The following is a 24,846-nucleotide window of genomic DNA, read 5'->3' as shown; positions in this document are numbered from 1 at the left end:
ACCTTCGCTCTTCCACCAGCATTGGCAGTTATACAGTGTCTCAGCACCACCGATCAACCCCCTACTTCTAGTTTAGGATCCTCTCTAGGTTCGACGACGAGGACGTCCACGAGGAGCGAGAAACTTTATCAGCCAGTCAACCACCTAGCAGAGCGTCACCCAGCAGAGCACCCAAGATATCCTCTCTTCGCCAGATCCTCTTACCTAGGATCGATCCACCCGGCGAGAACCATCAGCATTCGAACATATACTTTCGCAGGAACGTGGACGCGGTCGTGGACGGGGACGGGGACGGGGACGGGGACGGGGACGTGGACGTGGATGTGGACGTGGAACTGGCAGTGGTGAAACTGGCAGTGGTGAAACTGGCAGTGGTGAAACTGGCAGTGGTGAAACCGGTAGTGGTGATCGAGGTCGTGGACGGGGACGAAAGCGCGCACGGGGAGGTGCATAAGAAGCAGGATAATCAATATGTAGAGTATCAAGGCAGTAATCAGGCAGAAATGTACGTTTTTTTCTCATTAAAATGCAGTGTTTTTTACTGGTTGTGGCAGAATATATGGCAGAAAACTCTGTAGTGGCAGAAAAGTATGGCAGAATTCAGTGTCGCACCCGATTAGGAAGGCGGTAGTATTAATGCCTGATTCTTTTGGCAATGGGGGGTACAAATATCCAAAGGGGGGTAGGATTATCCAAAGGGGGGTACGTATATCAATACCCTATTTATAGGTGTATAGCTTTTATAGCTACGAGGTTATAATTAATAGCAATTAAATATAGCTTATCCTATTTATAAGAAATTATCATTTATATAGCTTGAAACTATTTCTATAGACTATAAGATAGCTTTTAAGTCCTATAATCTAGATTCTATAGGTTTACTTTATAGTTATTATTATTAATAGTTTATAAGCGGGGCACTATAGTGGTTTATAGTGGTTTATAGTGGTTTATAGTGGTTTATAGTGGTTTATAGTGGTTTATAGTGGTTTATAGTGGTTTATAGTGGTTTATAGTGGTTTATAGTGGTTTATAGTGGTTTATAGTGGTTTATAGTGGTTTATAGTGGTTTATAGTGGTTTACTAGTGGTTTACTAGTGGTTTATAATGGTTTATAATGGTTTCTAATAGTTTTTACCTATAAAAGCGGATGGTCTTATCTAATTAGAGGGCGTATTTAAATTATATTCTATAATATATCATATTATCAACAATTCTTCTATTTATTTAATCGCGTCGAATTATAATATAATTTATTTATATAAGTTATTTCCTTTCCTCTTATTATATATCGTTATTAGATCTAAATTTAACACTATAATGTCTTAAAGCTAGCAATCCCCCTTTACCTTATCTATATACGACGGCGATATAGATATTATATATAATCCTCCCTTTACGCCTAATCTCTCCGAGAGCTAGGAAACTTTCCCGTCCTTCGATCCAGATTTCCTCCGACCGCCCCTACCTCTTATAATTCCTTCCTCCCTTAAGCGTGTTAGTCCTAGTCGGAATAAAGTATATATTCGGTACGACGAGATGCTTTATAACGATTAGGTGAATTAGTGGCTAGAAACTAGGTTTAGGAAGAAAGATTATATACTTTAGAATACGAAATATTAGTCTAGCACTTAGAATAAATTTTATTAAGTCGTATATAGCGTTAATAGTGTAGCTAAGGTTATATATAAGCGCTATAGGCAAATTCTCGAGTACCCTAACTTTATACGCGAGACGAAAGATAGAAAGAAATAGCGCTAGGGAACTTCGATAATAAGAAACCACCTTATAACTATAGGCTATATAAAGGCTTCTTAAGGCTAGAAGTCTAATATCACTCGATTTCTATAGAGCGGGGTATATTTTATATACTATACTTCTAAGGATTTAATACTAATTAATAGTAGAATACTCTATATATCGAATAATTCAACTAAGATATATAGGAAGCGAGGCTTCTAATATTTCTTACGGTCGTATGTCTTCTATTTCGGCTTATTAAGCACCCTAAATTCTATCGCTTAATCTAAATAGCCTAATCCGTACCGATAAGTCCTATAATCCCTTCCGCGAAGACGATACGGCGTCGACTATAAACCTCCGTATAAGTATAATAAGAAAGTATTCTTCGAATGCTTCCGAAAAGTGTGAAGATCTTAATTACTCTCGACTACTAGACCTCTCCTTTTATATAGGCATTTATAGCTATCACTAGCTATTTTATCGATAAGAGCTAGTAGTACCGTAAGGTCCTCCTCAGCTTTAAACCACTTTATAGAATACACTCTAGTATAAACCTAAGTTCGGTGCTCCTAGATATTCTTCTATAATATAAAATCGAAGATCGGATCTTTATAATTATAACTGATAATATATCAAATAACTAGATATTAGTTAACACACTCTAATAAGTAATATCGGATAAAACGACTATTATCCGAGTCCCTTACCTTATATATATTATTTAGCTTAGCTTAAACGAGCTTCTTAGGTATATTAAGGCTTACCTAGAGAATGAAATAACGGAGACACGGTGGATAGAGTAGCGCTCCTAATTAGCGCGTGCGAATATAATAAGTTAAGATATCGCTAATACTTTAGCTAAGGTACGTATCCCACCCCTTATTTAGACTATACTAATTAACCCTAGATTCGTAACCTTACTATTTACGTGAATATAAGCCCTTAATATCGAGAAACATTCTATACCTTATAGGTAGAAATAGTTAAGCTTATACTACTCTAAGATATAAAGACCTATTAGAATTTAACGTTTCTTATACTTCGGCGTGTAAAGCGCCTACGATCTATCTTTAGCCCCTTCTATAATAAATATAAACGGGCTAATATATTACTTAATAACGAAGAATAGCGCTAGGTTAACTACCTTCTCTTCCTTACCTAACCCTTTTTTAATTTTACTATTAAACTCTCGAAGATATAGGATACTACTACACACTATATATTCCTAATTTATAATAGACTATTCGAACACCTTAAGCTATCTATCGCCTAGCTTACACGGAAACGGACTAGCTAGAAGCGATAGATACTTTAAGCGTTATAAGCTACTCGAACGAAGCTTAACGAGTACTACTCGAAGATAGATAATATTCGAGGACACCTTTATATAATTAGTATAATACTTACGCCCGCGAATAAGTTCTAGTTCTTTCAAACTAATAATTAGGACGATAAGTGGCGCGTAATATATCGAAAATCCCTTAAAGATCACTTGATTCTATATTAAGAACGCCTTACTAGCTAATCGATATCGCTTTAATTTTAATCGTTAGGAGGAGTAAGATCACGTCTTAACTCTATATTAACGCTAAATCGCCACTATACCACTCTCTTAGGTGATAAGGTTTTATAATATCTTAATAGCGGTATATATTCCTACTAACTTTAATAGTATATATAATACTAATACTATAATAGTAACTATTAATACTACACCTTTATTATTTTAGAAAGATAATACCTATCGCTTTCCTACACTTATAGCCCTCGTATAGGATATACTTTTAGTCCTAGCGACTAGCGCTAGTGTTAAAAGACTATTCAATACTACGCGGGATATCTATTATTATCGCCGAGGAAGACTAAGTGTAATAATAATTTAGGAATTAATAATATATCTTTACACTTTAAAGTTCGATATAGAAGAGGAGCAATCGGCATTTCTAAAGGAGTTCTTCTCTTATAATAAGATTAAAGCTACGAGGGAAGAAAGGGAGATTATACCTAATAGGGTTAGCGTCGATCTAATTAGTGATACTAAAGAATAGGGTAACTAGGAAGAAGAGTAAGATATAGGCGAGGTATAGATTATAATTAATAATAAACCTAACCTTCTACTACCTCCGACTAAGGTAGGAAGTACTTAGCTACGTGCTTCTATAAGAGCTCGGAAACGTATTAGGCGTGATAATAATCAATATATATATTATTAGCTAGATAATAAATTATATCTTTCAATTTGAGATGAAATATATTTAATCCACTAATATAAAGGAGTAAGGGGAATACTAAAAAATATAGGGGGAAATTGTATAAGTTATGAATGTCACGGGGCTCCTAAAAGTTACTCCACTTTAGAAACCACTGGGGCCCTATAAACTATGGTGGTTTCTAGAACTCGCCCCAAACCGCAATTGGGGCGGGTTTTGGGGCGGTTCGATTTTGCGGTTTTGCGGTTTTTGGCGCAGTCTAACTGATACACGGAGTCGACTAAGAGAAGGGCCGAGACGATCTAAACCTTATATTAACTTATCATCGATGATCTTATCTGCTTGGGTCCCCTATACCGATACGATCGTATACTATCTATCACTTCCACATAACTTATTCGCTTCATATTCTACTCGAGTATAAGTGAATTTAAGGGACCTCCTATTATACGATCCGAGTCAGCTAGGCTTACCACTTAGACGAGTTATTATAACTTACCTATTCATAATATTCGCAGAATGTTCGCTTAAGACGAGACGATCAATTAGCTTCGTGGTTATTTCTTACCGACGAGATCACTTACAATTATCTTCATTAATACAGTCACCATCCATACTATATTAATATAATGTTATCTCTAGTTCGTCGCACTCTCCGGCTATCACTTCGAAGAAGCCGCGTTAGGTGCACCGGGCAACTTCTAAGAGCCAAAGGCGCGTGACGAACCACCTACGACAGGAAATTGTACAGTCGTTATAGGGTTAGGACCTCGCGATACGGACGGCCAGAGGTTCATACACTCCGCCGTTTAGTGTGAAGGCGGTAAGGTCGAGGGCGGAAGACGCGATGGAGCACGCGTCGTAGTGACTGACGCCTTAGTCTTATCTGGATCCGACGATAAAAGAACTCCCCACAAGGATGTTTCACGGGTGGCGATGGGCTGCTCCTATGTATAATGGCATGAATCTAGTAATGGTATTCGTGTTCTGGGGCACAAGAATTGGCGCAAATAACTGATATAGCGCAGCAGCGGGGGCGATAAATCACTCACATTATCAGGAAGAATGGACCTCTCAAGCTTCTATGCAGCGAAGCACGCAATCGGATATTCGCACCTTTATTTGGCCGCTCGTTTGGTTCATATATCTCACCTACGGTATGCTGCGTAGTTTGGAGCGACGGGGCCAGGAATAGTGTGTAAGCCATGGCTTTGCGCGGAGCACTGACTGGGATGCTAAATCCTCAAGGGTCACTGTCGTTCATTAGCTTGTAGATCGGAGAGACATCTCAGGACTCACCTGTTCTGGTGGACCAGGGACGAAGAGACAGCAAAGAGCTGTGATCCTTGCGCTCGTGCATTTTAGTCGAATGTGTTGTAGTTCATAGGTATGAATTGTTGTATTTATTCAGAGGGAAACATGAGGCTATATATACAACGAGAAGATCAAGTTGATTGATTCTTCGTATAGACACCTCGGGATTAATTCCGATGGTTCGGCTTGGTTCCTGATCTGCATCAGCCACATATCACAACATTTTCTTTGGTCACCGCCGTTAGGTACGATGCTACCAGCACTTTTAACTACCGGGACTCGGTTTCATGCTTAGACACATTTTGAATTCAAGCGACACTAGCAATAGCTTTTGGCTAGGTGCAATGACATCTAGCACTTACAAAGAAGAAACGGTTGCGTAGTGCTCTGTGGAGTTTTACTGATCAGGGTTTCATTTGTTTAGATGCTAAGCTTGCTCCAAACTCTCTATCTCACTACTTGTTCTCTACATCACGGCTATGCTCTGAGATGCTGATCCCAATGCCGACTGTCTGGTCACATAGCATCACGGGTGAGTGATTGACAGTCGCTTCTCTAATCTCAAGTCCATTTCTGCCACACCTCCGCTGTAAAATGTGATCAATTATGCTCGGTGGAATTCAGTGGTGCCGACAGACGAAGTGATGTAGAGATAGAAGAGTCCCGCGGCAGATGAGCTCCTGCTATTCTGGCTGAGCGACGGGGGCTATGTTCCTCACTCTGCTCGACTGATGCCCCTTGGGATCGCACTCTTCTAGCTGACTGCGCGCGGCTGACTTTGACGAGGATTGTTTGGTGGTGAATTCCTGGCCGTGATAAGTTCTCTATCGGGAGACGATTCGCTTGCCGTGTGGACGAAATGTCTCGGCATCCGACGAGGCGACTCGGAGTGGGCAAATCAAGGCGTCTAGAGTTCCTTCATTTCGACTGTATTCATCAGCATCCCGATATTGCAGAACCGGGATCATCCATACTTACCAAACGCAGCATGATGTGCCAAAGTCTGGCCGTCGCTTTTCCAACCACTCTTCCGCGCAGGCTAGATGGGCGAGCGCTCGGTACTGATTGCAACGCAACATCACGCACTCGTTTGCATGATCTTCATCCTCGGTCAGACAAAACACACAGTGGACGTCGTCGACCTCTTCACTCAAGCTGAGATTCTGGAGCGTCAAGTCTTGGACACCAGCCCGGATATTAGTGACCGACGACAGAATAGCTGGTCGAGCCGGCGAAACGTGCCATGGGACACTGTTCGTTCGCAGCATTGCGGCAGTGACAAAGGGATTGATTGGCTGCACCGGCTCGGAGCTAGTTGACAGGGGCACCGTCGAGTCTTGTTTGATCCCGCGAGGCGTCGTCTGGAGGCTGACGATATCTGACGCGGGCTCGCATGTGTAGCAACTAATGGGGAGGCAATCCTGGAGACCTTTAATACTCGCGCCTGGTTGCGGACGGCTGCTTCATACCACTGCTGGCCAACTTGGTCGGCCTGCCGTTGCCGGCCGACTTGACGCCGCTTAACCATGTCGACCAACACAATGACACCCTTCCCCCGAACCAACCCACACCAACCACCTTGTGGCAGAGACGGTAGACGCGCTTCAACTGCCGAGGATAGGATGTTGAACACTTGAAGAAGCGCCTTCGAGCCAGTCTACTAACAAAATTACTAACCCACGAGGACCCGCTACGATATTGACAGCTGAGATGACATATACTGACCATGTATGGGCTCCAAGGAGACATGGTATTCAATAGGACATGTATTGATAGATCAGTGATAGTTGCCCTTTCGGCTTGGCCGCCGGGCGTTAATGAATTGTGTGTGTAAATCAAAGCAAGCTTCTCTTTTATGGGTCAGAGCTGTAAAGTCTGTAGGCGAAGCAGTTGTAGAAACATGAAGCGGTCTATCTGGACACATCATCAGCGCACTACCAACCCGAGGGAGAAAGTATGAGGTATACAAATTGAAAACATCCGGTAAGCTCGTGGGATCCATAGATAAGTGGCGGGCGTACGGGGGGAATGCGTTGCATCATCTCGCTTTTCTGCGAAGTCGCCTTGGCTTAACTACGGATATATTTTCGCGGCATTAGGATGCTTCACCATTTTTGATAAATCGTGTTATGACACTGGAGTCTCTATCATCTAAATTCGAAATCAAATTACTGCCATCTTTGGTACACAAAGGGTCCTTTCCGTTGACAAAACCAGAGAGACGGATGATATTTTGACGTTCACTTATTATATTCCCATTGTCTCAAGCTGTGCAATTAGCTGGGGTGGTGTCACATCCTCAGGTGATGGCCGCAAGGGGCGGGGGATCAAAGGACGACGCGGATGCCGAGCTATATCCACTGTATCTTAGTATTTCTTTACTATAAGGTCCAAGATTCTGAGACATGGCACCATTGGCTCCCCGAGCCACATCAGAATCTACGGAGAAAGGCGTGCTTTTACCTGCTAGAATGTCATGGACAGTTTGACTTCTTATAATAGCACGTGGGGGTATATAATGGGCAATAAGATACTCCCTAGCAACACTCGCTTGGGCTGCTTCTGGAATCGACAACGAAAGCGCATTAACAATCTCCTCGGCGCGGAAGATAAAAAAGCTGTGAAGCGCGGCCGTATTAATCTGAAGGAGAGTGCAGTTTCTGCTGCCAAGACGGGTATGCCTTTCCAGCATCCAATTTTCAGCATGTCTTCTCTGAGAAAAGAGCGAGATAAAAATGCTCCTATAGTCAGGGTCCCAGCTCAGATGCTGCTCTACTGCGTCGCCAAACTCTTGGAGAGTATCGTCTTCCTCCTGTTCGTCCCCTTCACCATCATATAACGTAACCGTATCATCTGCCTCGAGCCCCTCATATATGTCGTAGGTCGTCATAGAGTCCTCGTATTGGACTCTGTAGAGAGTAATAGGGACATCGGCTGGATGGAGGCTGAACATATTCATAACTATATGCCAATTGATAAGAGGCGTTCTTCATACCGACCATTTACACGAAAGAACGCTTACCGAGCAAGTATACTTTGCGGTACGGTACGAATTGTAGAATGAAGAGAAGTCCCAAAAGCCTGGCGTTTTGATCACTCTAAAGGATAGCACCTCCTCGAGCCGAAAACAATCTCAATATATTTCTTTTACCGCAGGGTTTCAGCAAGTTTGGGGGTATTCAATCTCAATGCATTGCGGCCCAACCCCGCTTCCAATTTATAAGCAAACACGCTGTACAAACGAATGGCAAGCCAATAACAATAAAACATTATTGTTGGGGCTGCTAACTATGGGGAGAGAGAGAGAAGAGGAAGAATCATGATCTATTCAATCTATCTAGAGCAGGGGATTTATACCCTGGCAAACAAAGAAAGGCTCAGTCTGCAAACAAATGGAGGCATCAATGGGATGACCGACATAGTCCAACAATTATGACAGTGCGTAGCAAGAGCATGCATGCAACCAGCGTGCGTGACCAACAAATAAGCTGCAAGTAATCTGATGAACGCTAGGGCTAGGGGGTCAGCTGATAGGGTTGTGAGTGAAAGAAGCCACTAGATCAAGATATAAACCGCCAACACTAAACCACGATGATGAATGCTTGATCAGCAATCAGAAGTGGGCGTGGAAAGGGGATACAGCGAATCAGAGGATAGAAGTGGGCCAAGGTAGCGAATGAGGATCCAGATGTGGCCAACAATCAATGAAGTTTTTGAGAACAGGGGTATTCCCGCGGGCGGAGAACGGGTGGCAGACCAATTAGAAGAAGACTTTAACATAGTGCGTAGCAAAAGCATGCAAGCAATGAATGAGAGTGTACAACGAATAAGCAGCAAATATGAAGCACAGCCACTAGGGTTAAGGAGTCAGCTGTTAGGGTTATGGAGGAAAGAGCCAGACCAGGACAAAAAACGCCAAACTAACCTAAGATGATGAATTCTTGGAAAAGCAATCAGAAGAGGGCGTGAAATGAGAGGGAACGGAAAAGTAGCGAATCAGAGGAGGACAGTGGACCGGACTAGCGAATGAGAAGCCATAATTTGGCTAACAACAGCCAAATGAATTAAGTTTTTGGAGAACAGGGGTAAGCCCGCGGGCGGAGAATCCTTGTCTCTCCTTTGTTCGTTTCAGACAGATCCAGAACGTGCGCAAATGTTCGCCAACAAATTTCAATGATAACGCTAACCTTAATCGGAGGCTGTTATGTATATACCCTTTTTACTGTAAATACTAGTAAAAGACGTCGAACTGTGGGAAAGCCTTGTGGGAACGCCCCCGAGCCTACCTTAACGGCCTAGTCCATATCGGGCTTAGCCTACACAGACCATGACGTTACGATACTTCCCAAACAGGAAGTTTTGATAGCTGGGTTGGTGTGCACTTTGATTTTCGTAGCTTCTATGTGACTTGTTATAAAGATTGCATTGGGCCCTGACTTGCTGCATCCTGTCTATTCTCCTGCTCAGCCTTCTACTTGGCAAATACACCGGAATCAGCAGGGGTGAATCATATTATCCCGCAATATCCTCGTCTGGTACTGCTCCCATGGCGAACGTCTACCCGTGCCCAGTCTACGACCCGGAACTCGTTGCCATCAACGGCAACCCGCCATCATTCTCAATTCAAACGACCCAGGATATTTATGCCCTGCGACAGACTACGGCTTCTGTTCTTGAGGAGATTCTAAAAAAGTGGCGGGTCCAGCATGAGCCTTACACCGTCTCGGGCGTTCAGAGGGATGACCTTCAAGTGTCCGTGTTTCGTCCGTCATCATCTGCACACTGCCAATCGCCAACCTCTCAAAAAACTCTAGCTATCCTATACATTCATCCAGGCGGGATGATAGCCGGGGATCGCTTCACGGGGATCGAATTGATGCTCGAGCACGTGCAACAGGAACAGGTCGTCTGCATTACAGTCGAATACCGCCTCGCCCCAGAACATCCACACCCTGCAGCTCTGGAAGACTGCTACACCACGCTTGAGTGGGTCCGAGACCATTCAGGCCGTCTGGGAATCGATCAATCCCGGATCCTAATAGCCGGGATATCAGCCGGCGGCGGGCTCGCAGCAGGTGTCGCCCTTTTATGCCGCGATCGTGGAGTCTTCCCACCCCTCTGTGGGCAGATTCTGCTTTCCCCCATGTTAGACGACCGCAACACCACCGTTTCCAGCTTCCAATACCGAGCGCACGGAGTCTGGTCGGGGGAGAGCAACTTGTTTGCATGGAAGTGCCTCCTTAATGGCGGCGGCGGCGATCACCAAGGGGGAGCAGCACATGATGATGATGTCTCCATTATTTACGCGGCACCTGCACGCGCGAGTGATCTTGCCCACTTACCCCCGGCGTATGTTGAGTGTGGGTCAACTGATGTCTTCCGCGATGAAGATACCGCGTATGCGTCTCGTCTTTGGGAACATGGGAATGAGGCAGAGTTACATATTTGGCCTGGGGGCTGGCATGCGTTTCAGATCTATAGCCCAGAGTCCAGGTTGGCGATCATGGCGGCTCAGACGCGGTCCTCTTGGCTTCGCAGGCTGTTGTTGCGCTTGGGTAGCAATGGCCAAGATTATGCCAAAGCTGCCGAATGATTACCGAGGAAGTCAACGGTCGTACTGGTCAGTCTCTATTGTGTTTAACTTTTCAGATGCTAGAACCATGTTCACAAGTAACATTCCTCATTCCCACTTAAAGATTTACAATACTATATTCCCGGCACCTCTTTGGCGACGAGAGGCAACTACTAGCTAGTATTATCAAAATCTATTCATTCTGGTTCTTAAGAATCCCGGGCTAGGTATCTAGGAATCCACCTATAGCCGATGGTGACACATTTATCAAACAAAGGCCATGTCAAACAAAGACGTGAGATGCGGCTGGTATCTTTCACTTCCCAGAGTTCTTACGAGCCACACGCAAACCAGAGAAGCTCACAGTATGTTTGTGAGACAGCGGTATGGTGGCTGGAGCCTCCAATGGCAGGCTCCAAGAATGAGTCAGGAGGAACCGGTATATCCAAGCCGTCGCGAAGGGCCTCGTGCTGTATAGCGTCAAGATCCACTTGGAAGCTGGGCGACAATCTCGCGGCATCGATCGGCAGTTCAAGAAACAGGAACATTGCCTCTTGATATTCCATGATACTATGCTGGTATCTGGCTCGCTTCACAACGGCAAGGATCTGGATTGTCTTTGACCACAGCACCCGTGACGCCTCCGGGGTGAGTGGATATGGGCTGCGCAGAAGAGTCCAGAGTAAGAACTCTGCAGAGCGTAATGATTTGTTGTTGGGTAAATATCGCTCAAGCGAACCCAGAAATAGCTCGGCGGCTTCAGACAAGTCTCCGAGCTCTAGGAGCATCAGATTGATGTATATAATGCATGCAAGCCTACAGTTATCCGTCCTGAGCCGGTCGCCAACCATTTTTATAGGCTGGTTCGGGTTCGGGTCCGCTGCAATCGGGTAGGAACCTCCTAGGGCGTTATTCCGGCTTAATTCTGGGCTCAAGACCTGGTGAAGAACGGTACCAGGCTGAAAGCTCATGAGCCGTCGAGGGTACATCTCATACTGGAGCTCGGATTCAGCATCAGAGGTGGGTAAAAGCCGCAGTATGGAGGCTCTTCGACCGGTATAAGACTGAACGAAACAATGGCTGTTGCTGACCATTTCCTCGGTTGATATTTCAAAGTCATAATTTGCTTGTGATGCCAACGGGTTGCGAGGGCAATTGAAATAACCATCGCGTGCATTCAACAGCGCGAAACAATTCCACAAGATTTTGCTGTACATGAGATCATGAGCTGTGAATGCTGCCGCACCGCCTCGGGCATCAATGATGTCGTACATTGCCCGCCAATGAAGCCGGAATGTATCCAGGTCACCCCACAAGCGTTCTGCGATGGCGAGTTGATAAATTGCTAATATCGTGCCGTTGTCAGGATGCACCCCTCGTGCCCTAGAATACCCCAATTGCCTGTTCACTTCCCCGAGGGCCTTGATCTTGAAAGCGAGGGATAGGGTTCCCGTCACTTCATTTTTATAGAGATGCTCTCTGTGACGGGCGGAGTGGTACAGCATACCCAGGAACGAGGCAGGATGCAGGCTGTACAGTTGAAACAGGTCTACACTAGGCTCATGTTTGGAAATACCCAACTCGGCGGAATCTAGGAGCAGTGATGGAATGACTCTAGTATCTGTGAATGGGTAGTTAGTATGGGTAGGTATCCAACGCGATAGAAAGAGATCAATACAGTGGTTGACCAGCTGTAATATTTCGGGCGATGACTCGACCGGCAAGGTGTGGAACGGGTCTAGACTGCATGATATCGGCTCCATGAGAAAGATGGCTGGACACTGATGGGAGCCCAGTTTCATGCGCTGGCTCTCTTGGCAATCCTTCTTGCTTCCCGCATTGGTATTATCATCAGCTGGAGAAGAGTCGGATATTATTGGACGTCTCAGGCGTGCTTGTTTCTTGGCCGCATAGTCACGCCACCTGCGTTCTCGCAAGCGCTCAGTTACTAAATGAGAGCGGGCATTCCTTCGACTATGGCCGCCCGTCGCATCCACAAAATGAAATACTCGTTTAAAGGACGCTGTGGTGGCAGCGCTGGGTTGACCGGTCAACAGGGGCGACGAAAATTCCATGGAAGGTGATTAGAGCGTTGTTGGGCAAAAACTTTGATGTCTGTCGCACTGAAAGCGCACCTAAATAGCTCTCTGTAGGCCATTAGGGAAGTGTGCATGAGAACGAGGAAATCACCTCTTGCTGAAAAAACTGACAAAAATCTGGGTGTACAACAACGTATGGTATGCATGAAAGATTTGTATGACTCTTAACTAAAATGACACGAATCCGCCAATCTGTGCGGACATAGCTGACTAAACAATGTATGCAATTTGTATGGAGCACGCCATCACGGCGGTCCGTAGATTTTTCCGGGTTTCAATACCTTGTATTTCACCTCGGTATTCAACCTTGGTATTCGACAAAAACGAAGTGATCTCGACCACGCCTGATTCTTAATATTACGCTAACCTGTCTAGGAATAGCGCCATCAGGCAATGACGTTGCGATACTTCCTAAAAGGGATATCCTAAAGCCCATAATGAATGACAAACACACAGCAAGATTTCGCCCAGTTTCCATTAACCTCTATAGATATTAATAATAACAAAACAAGGTGAGATCAATGCCCGAGGACAGTACTGACAGGAGACTCACGATACTATATAACCGTTGCTGCGACCCATTCCGTCGGACACTACAAGCCTTCAACTTTTTTCTCCAACTACGAGATGTCTTCTCTAAACTCTCCAAATATCATTCTCTACACGACCCAGACTCCGAATGGGAACAAAGCATCCATTCTCCTGGAAGAACTGGGCATCCCTTATCGTGTCTACAAACACGACTTCACCGCCCGAAGTCACAAGGAGCCGTGGTATCTGGACATCAACCCGAATGGCAAAATCCCTGCCATCACAGACGTTTTCAGGGACGGCAAGGAGATTCATATCTGGGAGTCAGGCAACGTCTTGAAATATCTCGTCGAGCAATATGACCCTACCTTCAAGCTCTGGTACCCTCATGGAACCCGAGAGAACTATGAGCTTTTTAGTTGGGTTAGTTTTTGAGAGATTCCCCAAAATACCCACACACAAACGAATGCTAACCCTGCTGCAGCTTTTCTTCCAGGTCAGCGGCGTCGGGCCATTCCAGGGCCAGGCCACACATTTCCTGCGACATGTTCCTGAGCGCATCCCGTACGCTCTCGATCGATATCACAACGAAACTAGACGCCTGTACTCTGTTCTAGAAAAGCAGCTGTCGCAGAAGACAAAAGGTTATATCGTGGGCGACAAATTTACCATTGTTGATATCGCCTTTTGGAGCCTGGCTGCCACAACTCCATGGGCAGGTCTGGACTTGGATGAGTTTCCAGCAGTCAAGGAATGGTATGAAAGACTCTTGCAGAGGCCGAGCATCCGCGAGGGCATGAATGTACCAGAGCCACATGGCGTAATTGCCTTGGCTGGGGATAAGGATGGGGAGTTGACCAAGAAGTTTGAAGAGTTTCACCGCAAGTGGGTTATCGACGGCATGAAAATTGATGCACGGGCCGTGGAGGTTCAGAGCAAGCGCAAATGAACTAGTGTTGGATGCCTGTGTGCCTAAGGCATCTCATGTATGATAGAACCTAGATAGTTTACCTGCTCTCTCTCTCTCTGTTTCTCTTCTTTGTCCATCCCAATAAATACGTTGCTTTCTCTATTTATTCTCCTTCGTATTATATCTCTATGAACTAGGCTATTATCAAATGCTCAAAGAGCTATACGAGATGACAATGCCACAAAGGAGATAGGTTTTTATGCTCGTTATTAGTACTTGTATGGCAGCAGCCAAGGGGGATTGTCGACGTACCTAACAACCGTATGGAAAAACCTAGATATAAACAATAGCAAATCGTGATGAAGAATTATAACCATGTAGGTTATTATAAGGGCCAAGATACTTGATAAATGATATTTTATTTAACTAGGCGAGCCTTGCTAACTAGGCAGGGGTCGCGCTTGCTATGTTTGATCGCTAGAAGAGCGAGACAGGGTCGCTCCTTCCTAACTTGTCTATATCTGATCCTGCCTAGCAGGTAGAAGGAAGGGGCAACCCGTCCCAGGAGCCTAGAGCCTAGATGTGCCTCCCAAACTCCGACGGCCAGTACAAGCCCTAAACTCGGAACTCCGAACCCCAGTTTCTGCAGTCATCAGCCTCTACACAAGCACATCCCTATCAAGTTGGGGGCTCCTTAAGACAAAAGTACTGTCTAAGGATAGTTCTTCCTCTTCCAAGCCTGATCGACACTTTTGCCCTTGCGAAATGGCCCAGAATCGCCGAGTGACTCGGAGACGCGCTTGAAGATTCTAAAGGAATGTGGCATTGAAGAAGACACAGATCTAGGCAGTACAAAGCATACAGAGTGGGTAACAGAGATTAGGGGAGTTTAACAGACATCTGGGGCGAAAAAAGGAGGCAAATAGTAAACAGGGAATAAAATATGACCGCTTAAGCTTTCCAAGGCTAGACACTCGGTGATCCCAACTTCTTTCGTCCGGTCAAAGAGCCCTGGAGGACAGCGTACCTATTTCGGATCGACTTTTATATGTGCGCACTAGATGTACTTAATTCTCATGTATCATCCCCCGATGCTTGTTAATTTTCAAATGTCAACTGATCTAAACCACCATAAAGAGCGGAAGTGAAGAGGATGTCGAATCCTGATGTACAACATATATTGTATAGGAATTGCGAAGCTTTTGGTGGAGATGAGCGATGAGCAAAGGCGCCTGTCGTTCCTTTCCTGTTTGAGTATCAAGTCCAAGCCTCCCCTCATTTTTCCTCCTTTCAAGTTCCTTGTTCTCAATTGTTCTTTCATCATACCTAAACGGTGACCAAGGAGACATGGATTCATCTCAGTGGAACCAGGTTGCGTAAGGCGGAGCTCATTTCCAGGAAAACGAGATCTACCGCTGGGATCTTCACTCTACGCTTCTGACTGAATAGGAAACTGGCTTTGGGAACACGTTGGCTGGATCTGGGAGCTGTGACGCCCCTGGGACCCTACTTTGGGGCCCTAGAGATAGAACCTAGTATAAGCTTGAATTCTTTAAAGGACTAGAGTGGGTAGGTAAAGTCGATAATATAGATTCCTCCTAGTATAATATATATAAAAGGTCTCTTTATAATTATTTAGAGGATTACTTAAAACACTAGCCTAAAAAGTAAGTGCTTATAAAGGCAAAGTCCTCCTTATATAGTACGGATATAATAATAAGCCTCTTCGAGGAGGATTAACTAGAGCTACCACCGTAGCCGAAGACTAGGTAGTAAGAAGAACTTAAGGGATATCTTAATACTAGTATATACTAGAATTAATTAATAATTTATTTAATTTAGAGTGAACGATATAATCGAAATACTTAAAATTACTAGGAATTTCTATATTATTTAGGGTATTGTTAATTACACCCCCCTTTGGATAACGTGTTTCACTACCGAGCTGCGCACACCACCGAGCTGCGCACCCAACCTAACCTATTAATTTCAAATGCATATATCTCAACCAAAACTCCATTAAATTAAATACACTAAAATCATCATCTATCTGGACATGCATCTCTTCTATGACCCTGGTTTTGACATAGCCCGCACGTTGGTAATGCTCTCGTTCGTGGTTGTAAAGGTGGCGAAGGCCTTCTTCGTAGGGAGCGGGGGGGTGCTTCAACTGCTACCACCGGCTCAGTAATCAATTGAGAAGCTTCTTGAACTGAGAGCCCTGCTTCAGCTGGTATCTGCCTTCGGGATCGAGTGCGCTTTTGCTTCTGCTTCTCGTTGGCGGCGCGTAATTCCTTGTTTTCTTTAGCAAGTAAGATAGCACCTTGCATTGTAAGACGGAAGCCTTTCACAAGCTGGTTTAATGCTCGATCTGACGGGCTAGGTGGACTTCGAGATCTTGTACGAAGTAAAGCTTTAATCGATGAAGCCTGTCGACGTAGTTCTTTCTCCGTAAAGGGGGTTTTCGGCGTAAAATTCCGGCTTGATTCACTACCCCGGCTAGGGGGGGGGTTGGTGTTCGAAGCCGAATATTTAGCTTTGAAATCACTTGATCAGGTGAAAACGGTACTAAACCGGCAGCTCTAAAGCTGCTTTTAATAGTATCCGTTTTAAAAGCTTCAATTCGAGCCTCTAGGTATGCTTCGAGGAAATCAAGTTTATCAATATGATTTATCCCAACCCGCATTGTTGATTTAACCAGCCCGCCGTACGCACGTTTTAACACCGCAAAACAGCCGATATCGAGAGGTTGTAAAAGGTGAGAGGAGTGCGGAGGCATACAGATTGGTATAATATGATTTTTCTCACAGATTTCATCAAACTTCGGGGTTAAATGGCTTCCGTGACCGTCAAGTACTAGAAGCCGATACCTCCCCTTCGTACGTGAAAAAGTAGTAGGAATAAAGAGCTTTTCAAGCTAGCGAAGCCCAATTTCATCGGAAGTCCAACCGTTAGGGCTTACTTCAAGGCGCCAATCTTTCGGAAGGCCTTTAAACCAGGATTTAAGGAAGACCTTTCCTTTAAAAATCACACACGGAGGAAGCACCTAGCCGGAAGCACCCGTACACTCAATCACCGTCACCCACTCTCGATTTCCAGGTTGTAAAAGTGCTCTCCGGCCGTAGTAATCACTCCTCGTAACAACCTTCGTAGTTGGCGTTATTAATCCTATAGCAAAACCGGTCTCGTCAAAGTTATAAACGTCATCGGGATCGATTCTAAATTGAAGGATCGTTTTTTGAACCAAATCAAACCACTCCCCAATGATTTTCTGGTCTTCACATTTCGCACGCTCGTAATTATATCGTTTCGAGAATCGAGAGGAGAGGAGAGGGCGCCTTTTAACAAACTTCGTAACCCAATTTTGGCCGACCGAAAGAACCGGTATAGATCCGCGCTTTTCGAGAAGAAGATTCGCCATTTCTCGTACCATAGTAGGCCGGGGGGCTGCTCCACGAGAATCCATAGAGAGTATCCATTTTTGAAGAGATTCCTCTTCGAGCTCTGTCAATTTATGACTGTTAGGGCGGGTTTCAGCGCGAAAAGTAGTGCCACGAAGACGCGACCGGAGGGTTGATTCAGGCACTTCAAAACGGCGTGCTGCTTCGCGAATAGCGCTGATTTCTTGATTTTTAAAAGCCTGGATAGCTAATAATATCCTACCCTCTTGCTCTATTGAATTTCTAGAGCTTCGGGAGCGAATTGGTGGCATGGTGGGTGGTTGAATTGACTAAGTGCTAATTCATGGACGCGTTTTGGGTGGGGTGCGCAACTCGGTGGTGTGCGCAGCTCGGTAGTGAAACACGTTAATCTCACCCCCCCCGGCCTGAAAATCCAGGCTTCATAGACCGCCTTCCTCACCGCCTTCCAATTTTGTACACCGCCTTCGTGTCAAACAACCCATATAATACTAGCAAGACGGCAGATACCTACAATTTGTATATAAACCACTAACAAAATTAAGTCACTTTTGTCACATAACACCCCGTACATACATATAGATAGGATCAAAGAAATTGATACTCCAATTCTGGTTTACATACATTAACCTGCCTTCTTCAAACCCATTTTTTCATCACTTTCTGCCTCAATTTCATCGATTTTATCGCTAAAACCGTCAATATGGCCTCCTTAGGCCTTGCATATCTGGAATCAGATCCAGATTCCGATCCGGAGATCGTCCCCGAGTCTCCACCGGCCGTGCTAAGCACCGAGTCTTTCTCTCCCGCTATACCAAGCACCGAGTCCCCCGTGCTTTATACTATGCCTCTCCCCCCTATTGGTTTAGAGTATAGTACGCCAGAGGAAGGTCTCACCGCTATCAATGATCTCGGCCGTACACATAGGTATGCGGTTTCATCAATTCGGACCAAATTCACCAAAAAGGGCGTGAAAAAGACTATACGCCTCCGCTACGACCGAGGTCTCGTACTAAGAGATCGGCCTAACGACGGCCTAGAGCGGAAACGATAGACTACCACACTATAAAATGAGTGTCCCTTCGGTATATCGCTTCGACTAAACCAGACAACGAGTGCCTAGTTTCTTACGGTCGAAAATGTATTATATAACCATCGACCTTCCCCTATATTAACTCACGCCGTTCAACGAAGCAATGAACTTTCAACCATCAAGGCGGATATCCAGAAGCAGCTAGAATAAGGCCTTCCCACTCGCTAAATTCTCACTAGCATTCGTAACGAAAACCTAGATTTATATATTATCCCTCGGGATATCTATAACTTCCGGCGGTAGGTCTATATAGAGTTCCTAGCCGGTCGTACCCCCCTATAAGCGTTATTAATAGAGCTCCCGAAAAACGGCGACTAGATCTTCCGGTACAAAGTGGATGATAATAACTATATTACTACTTTATTTTATATATATAAATCTGGTATTACTATACTGAAATCCAACCCCTAGGTCATTTCTATAGATTGCACGTATAAGACAAACCGGTACGGGCTACCATTACTTAATATCGTTAGCTTTGCTACCACCGGAGCTACTTTTCATCTTGGCTTTACATTTATGAAGGACGAGCACTAGGACTCGTACGAAGTTATCCTCAACTGCCTCGCCGAAGTATACAACTCCCTAGGTCTCGATCCCCCCTATACAATTCTTATAGATAAAGAAGAAGCGCTGATAAATGCAATTGAAGCTATCTTTCCTCTGATAAAGAGCATGATTTATATCTAGCATATCAATATAAATATCTTGAAAAAGGCCCGGCCAATTCTTCGGGATCAGATCGTAAAAGCACGGAGCGAGTTAAGCACCTAGTCGAACACCACCTAGTCGAACACTACCTAGCCAAGTAGCACCCAGCCAAGCAGCACCTAGCTAAGTAGCACCCAGCTAAGTAGCACCCAGCTAAGCAGCACCTAGCCAAGTAGCACCTAGCTAAGCAGCACCTAGCCAAGTATATAGCGTCAAACAAAGGCCTAGCGAGAGAGGGAGCTCACCTAGAAGGTTGATAAAGGCTAGGAGAAAATGCTAAAGCGCTAGAACGGAATTATATACGCTACTTCCTCTAAGGTTATAAACTAGTAGTGGGAAATCTTTAAAGAGAAGTATAACGATCTAATCTTCTAGCTATTAATTGACTACATTCAAAAAGAGTGGCTTAATAACTGCCTAGAGCGTTTTCTTCATTGCTATACCGCTCAATATCTCCATCTCCTTAAGATTGCGACTTCTCGTATAGAGGGAGGACACTAGCTGCTTAAGTAGGATCTATAGGTTATAAGAAATGATCTCCTCGTTATTCTCTAGAATTTCTATCGCGTTATTAATCTACAATTCAATAAGATCACTACTCAAATCGAGAATAAGAAGATCAGAAGGCCAACTAACTCTTAGAACCTATACAACTCTCTAGCTAAGCGGATCTCAATAAAGGCAATTTAGTATATAAAGGACATTTACGACAGATATCTTCTAGAAGGACAGGAAGATAAAGCTCCAATTCCACTATTATACACTTACAATTCGAAGAACACATCTGGCATCCTATATATTCACATTATTAAGGAGTATAAAGATGAGAACAAGAGCCTTAACCCCGAGCTATTCCACCAGCATTAGCATTTATACAGTGTGTCTGCTCCACCAATCAATCCTCTCCTTCTACTCTAAGATCCTCTACAGGTTCGACGACGAGGGCGTCCACGAGGAGCGAGAAACTTCATTAGCCAGTCAACCACTCAGTAAGCCACCCAGCAGAGCACCTAGGATATCCTCTCTTCGCCGGATTCCCTCACTCAGGATCGATCCACCCGGCGAGAACCATCAGCATTCGAGCACGTACTATCGTAGGAACGTGGACGTGGACGTGGACGTGGACGTGGCCGAGGACGTGGAAGGGGACGTGGAAGGGGACGTGGAAGGGGACGTGGAAGGGGACGTGGACGTGGAACAAGCAGTGGTGAACCTAGCAGTGGTGAACCTGCTAGTAGCCAAGGACGTGGAAGGGGACGTGAGGGTGCCTAAGAAGCAGGATGATCAATATGTAGATTTTTAAGGCAGGAATCAGGCAGAATGTACGATTTTTTCTCATTAAAATGCAGGGTTTTTTACTATGTAAACCAGAATTATATGGTGGTGGCAGAATATATGGCAGAAAAGTCCGTAGTGGCAGAAATGGATGGCAGTATTCAGTGTCGCACCCGATCGGGAAGGCGGTAAAACTGTGCACCTAAAATTTCAGGCAGGGGGGTGAGATTATCCAAAGGGGGGTGTAATTAACAATACCCATTATTTATAGGGGATTGATCTAGACACACCCCCCTGGATAACCGCACACCCCTTTGGATAACCGCACACCCCTTTGGATAGTTAAGTCTGGCAGAATATATTAATGGCTGAGGAATCAGGCATAATCAGGCAGAAATCAGGCATAGGTGTGCCACTATCCAAAGGGGTGTGCGGTTATCCAAAGGGGTGTGCGGTTATCCAGGGGGGTGTGTCTAGATCAATCCCCTATTTATATAGTTATAAGAAATTAGTATATTTACAATATTTAGTTATGGGGGGGGGGGGCTCGTTAGACCCCCCCCCCCCTTTCGAGCTATAGGCCTAAACTAAAAGCCCGAAGCTCGCTACGAGCTTTAGAAATAGGCTCGAATCCCGACCCTTTTAAGGGTCGAGTCGGGTAGGGTTTCGGGCTTTACGAGCTTTGCGGAAGTCTAGAAGTGACCTCCTACTATAAGCTACTAGTAAAATTCTACTAGTAGCTACTGGTAAGAAAAAACTCACCTGACAACCTGACAACCTGACGACTACTGCGCTGGACTACCTGCTACCTGGTACCTCCATCCCCGCAGAATAGAGCGCAGAAATCGTGTCCGGATTGAAGGCGGGATGGCTCTGGGATATCTACCATGTTGGAGGGATATAATAATCCTCCCAACGATCCGACTCAGCATCTTTGAAAGTATCAATAGTACCTTCTACCCCTTTCGGCCCAACAGACCAGACGCCTTCTTCAACCAGCTTGCGCCAACAATCCAACAAACGCTCCAGCCGCTGAGGGCGGTAGTAGTCACCACCAAAAGGCTTGAATCCATGCTGAAAGAGGTCTGCAAAGCTTCCCCTATCAGCAAGCTCCCCATCGCTTCTTCGTGCGCCTACGCTCCTGCCCCAACCATCATTGAGGGTGAACGGAAGCAAAAGCCGAAATCCGTCCTCGGCCGTGTCAAGACCGTTTCTCTCCACCGCCGCGGTATATAGGCCTGCAGAGACGCGAGACGGTGTGAGCGTATCAGTGGACATTGAATAGTAATCCAACAATAAAAATGGAGATGTTGTTCTCGTGAGCTGAATAGGACGCTGGTCTCCGCCTTCGGCGGGGAAAAGGCACACTGGCGGTGCGGTGTGCTGAGAGTGGGGTAAGACGGCAAATGGCTGTGCTGCCACAAACCCAGACAAGTCGGCTGGAGGCAAGCGAAGGCCCGGAGCGATATAGTGGAACCGGGGGCGTCTCGCGCGCATCAGAAACGAACGCGCAAAGGAAGGATCGGGCACCGAAGCGGCATCCAGGACGGTTGATTCGACCAGTGGCTCTGGATTATCCGCATCAATCCCGGAAATGGGGCCGATCAGTGATAGTGGGTTTGGCAGCTGTGAGATGCGCGCCTCAATGGCCCGACACAGCCGATTCCACGCGCCGACACACGTAGTAACCTGGGCTTCGCTGTAGGGGCGCCACTCCCAGGGCCCGATCTTCTCGAAGTCGAATAGGGCTGGCTCTTCATGAGGCGAAGCCACAACTTTTCCAAGCCGAATAAGGTTGATCCAGTGGGAGAGCACTGTCTCTAGTGGGTTCCAAATGTCTGGATGATCCTCAACTGGGAACCCGTAGTCATAGGAATCAAGATGCATGAAGACCGCGACGCGATGGAAGCGTTGGTGGTAGATAACACCGCCACCGCTGCCCTCGCCCGATAAGCCCACAGGGCTTAAGCGCACCAGGCTATCAACCGGCTGGTCTTGAAGATCAGCTACAAATTCCTCAATAAGGCCGTCTGGCGTAGGGAGCCCCCATGCGAAAATAGAGAGTGGCGGGGGAAACTGGTCAGGGCTATCACTAGGAGGTATCATAGCGGTGTCAAGGAAAGCCACCAGTGACGGATGAAGCCTTGGACGAAGAGCTTCAGCTTCAGCACCGAAGGCCGTGAAAAAGTTGGTGCTGTTTTCATTCAGAGTTGCCAGCGGACGACCTTCAGCGAGCCAGGAATATTGGGCCAGATAGTTGTATAGAGCTGCACATCGTGGGTAATCCATCCCTTCGACATCATCTCGTGGAGGGTTATCTGGCCTGACAAGCAAGCCAGTGATATCCGGAAGTTGAGAAAGATCCATTGAGATGAAATCGGAGTGTGTGGCTGAGGACCAGGTGAGAACCCTCGCTTATCAATAAAGGACAATGTGCAAAGAAATGAATATATTATGAAGTGTTGAGTGGGGATGGTGGACGGAATCAGGAAGCTAGAAGACGGGCGTAATTCTACCAAGCAAAAGCGGCGAGGGGGTGAGCACTAATCCGGAAAGTGGAACATTTGAACCAAAATCTGCCAGGATAATCCAGATGTCCAGTACGTAGGTGCATACAATCGCTCTGGATATTGGCCTAGGCTCAGCTGAGAGGGTCTCTGTTGTGGCTGTACACTCATAGGCGAATCTCACCCGGCGATCACCAGTTTCTCGCCCCGTCTATTACACACGCACCCTTTCCACCACCAGTCGCGCGACCCTAAAGCAGCGGTCACCCATTTCTCACCCGGGCAGTACCTAGAGTTCCGAAAGGAATAAAGGAATGCGAATATGAATATATGAATTTTTTATTCACGCGAATAAACGCATTATTCATATTCGCATTTATATTATTCATATTATGTATTTTATCCGTATATATACTTTATCCGGTACAGCTATCGTATTACTGAAATACACTTAGAGGTCGATTTCCCAGTGCCATCACTTCATCGGCGACGCTGGACGGTGGAATATCGCTTGTGGGTATATGCTGGAATATAGAACCCGCCTATTTAGGCTTTGGTAGAGTCTGCTATTCCGGAGTGAGGTTATTCAAGATGTTTTTTTTTGATATCACGTTAATTCCTATTCCGGGGTGCCCCACTATAAACGCTAAGTCAGGAGTATATACTTCAACCGACTATATCTCCACCAATATAGCACCTAGCCCCCTATAAATAGTACCGTTAGAATGCTAAAAGCTAGGGAATTACGCTAGTACTAAAGATAATATAGAAAGTGCCTTCGTTAAGTTGGACTTTTACCTCGCTTTTACTATATAGAATGTCAATCCACTAGGAAGTATTTTTGAACCTTCTTGCCCTTTTGTTACGAGCTAAAGAATTCAATCACAAATTATATAAAGCAAGGCAAAAAGGGCTATCGGTTATCACTACACATTATAGAAGAATGGTTGTCTTTGAAGTAGACAAAATATACCTAACTTGAATCGGTGTAGAAATGAATGTTGATTTCCTTATTCTTGATACTGGTAGCAGTCAAGTCGATGAGTTGCTATCCCGCATCTAAGAAGATCTGCTATAACCTAGAAAAGAGTCTGTTTATATAATAAGAACTAACAGTTGTATATACTATTGGTGCTGATTGGTGAATGATATTTTTTCTGGCCGAACGATTTTGCGCACTGAAAATTGCTCTCGCAGTGCAATTTTCAATTGACCCTAAATGACAGGAAATTCTCATTGAAAGGGCTGATTTGTAGGAAATTATCCCTCGTCCTCTAGTGTGGGATGTCCCTCACTCTCGCCTAGGATTGAATCATCGTTGTTATCGACCACTATTGCTTTACGCATAAGAATTGCTGAAAAACGAGTTGTTAGAAGGTTTAGGGTTTAGGGTTTAGGGTTTAGGGTTTAGGGTTTAGGGTTTAGGGTTTAGGGTTTAGGGTTTAGGGTTTAGGGTTTAGGT

General features: G+C 45.3%; 8 protein-coding genes across 8 annotated transcripts; 5 read left to right on the top strand and 3 right to left on the bottom strand.

Moving 5' to 3' along the window:
* Nucleotides 1-200: 200 nt before the first annotated feature.
* Nucleotides 201-452, bottom strand: N7471_003550 (uncharacterized protein; the record flags this gene model as incomplete). Its single annotated transcript, XM_057276270.1, has 1 exon — nucleotides 201-452. One exon carries the CDS (start codon nucleotides 450-452, stop codon nucleotides 201-203), a length of 252 nt encoding a protein of 83 aa, XP_057135880.1.
* A 7,333-nt stretch (nucleotides 453-7,785) lies between these two features.
* N7471_003549 (uncharacterized protein) lies at nucleotides 7,786-8,106 on the top strand (the record flags this gene model as incomplete). The annotated part of the gene is made up of 1 exon (XM_057276269.1): nucleotides 7,786-8,106. One exon carries the CDS (start codon nucleotides 7,786-7,788, stop codon nucleotides 8,104-8,106), a length of 321 nt encoding a protein of 106 aa, XP_057135879.1.
* A 1,707-nt stretch (nucleotides 8,107-9,813) lies between these two features.
* On the top strand, nucleotides 9,814-10,860 carry N7471_003548 (Alpha/beta hydrolase fold-3; the record flags this gene model as incomplete). Its single annotated transcript, XM_057276268.1, has 1 exon — nucleotides 9,814-10,860. The coding sequence occupies one exon, from the start codon at nucleotides 9,814-9,816 to the stop codon at nucleotides 10,858-10,860; it is 1,047 nt and encodes a 348-aa protein (XP_057135878.1).
* Nucleotides 10,861-11,171: 311 nt separating this feature from the next.
* N7471_003547 (uncharacterized protein) lies at nucleotides 11,172-12,914 on the bottom strand (the record flags this gene model as incomplete). Its single annotated transcript, XM_057276267.1, has 1 exon — nucleotides 11,172-12,914. The coding sequence occupies one exon, from the start codon at nucleotides 12,912-12,914 to the stop codon at nucleotides 11,172-11,174; it is 1,743 nt and encodes a 580-aa protein (XP_057135877.1).
* A 651-nt stretch (nucleotides 12,915-13,565) lies between these two features.
* N7471_003546 (glutathione S-transferase family protein) lies at nucleotides 13,566-14,418 on the top strand (the record flags this gene model as incomplete). Its single annotated transcript, XM_057276266.1, has 2 exons — nucleotides 13,566-13,892; nucleotides 13,954-14,418. The coding sequence occupies 2 exons, from the start codon at nucleotides 13,566-13,568 to the stop codon at nucleotides 14,416-14,418; spliced, it is 792 nt and encodes a 263-aa protein (XP_057135876.1).
* Nucleotides 14,419-18,501: 4,083 nt separating this feature from the next.
* Nucleotides 18,502-18,852, top strand: N7471_003545 (uncharacterized protein; the record flags this gene model as incomplete). The annotated part of the gene is made up of 1 exon (XM_057276265.1): nucleotides 18,502-18,852. One exon carries the CDS (start codon nucleotides 18,502-18,504, stop codon nucleotides 18,850-18,852), a length of 351 nt encoding a protein of 116 aa, XP_057135875.1.
* A 1,573-nt stretch (nucleotides 18,853-20,425) lies between these two features.
* On the top strand, nucleotides 20,426-20,905 carry N7471_003544 (uncharacterized protein; the record flags this gene model as incomplete). The annotated part of the gene is made up of 1 exon (XM_057276264.1): nucleotides 20,426-20,905. The coding sequence occupies one exon, from the start codon at nucleotides 20,426-20,428 to the stop codon at nucleotides 20,903-20,905; it is 480 nt and encodes a 159-aa protein (XP_057135874.1).
* Nucleotides 20,906-21,759: 854 nt separating this feature from the next.
* Nucleotides 21,760-23,244, bottom strand: N7471_003543 (uncharacterized protein; the record flags this gene model as incomplete). Its single annotated transcript, XM_057276263.1, has 1 exon — nucleotides 21,760-23,244. The coding sequence occupies one exon, from the start codon at nucleotides 23,242-23,244 to the stop codon at nucleotides 21,760-21,762; it is 1,485 nt and encodes a 494-aa protein (XP_057135873.1).
* Nucleotides 23,245-24,846: the final 1,602 nt, after the last annotated feature.

Source organism: Penicillium samsonianum (genome assembly GCF_028829775.1).
Source record: "Penicillium samsonianum strain IBT 33392 chromosome Unknown utg000003l_segment0_segment0, whole genome shotgun sequence".
Lineage (NCBI taxonomy): Eukaryota > Fungi > Ascomycota > Eurotiomycetes > Eurotiales > Aspergillaceae > Penicillium > Penicillium samsonianum.
Note: the sequence above shows the minus strand (reverse complement) of the source record. Positions and strands in the feature narration are given on the sequence as shown.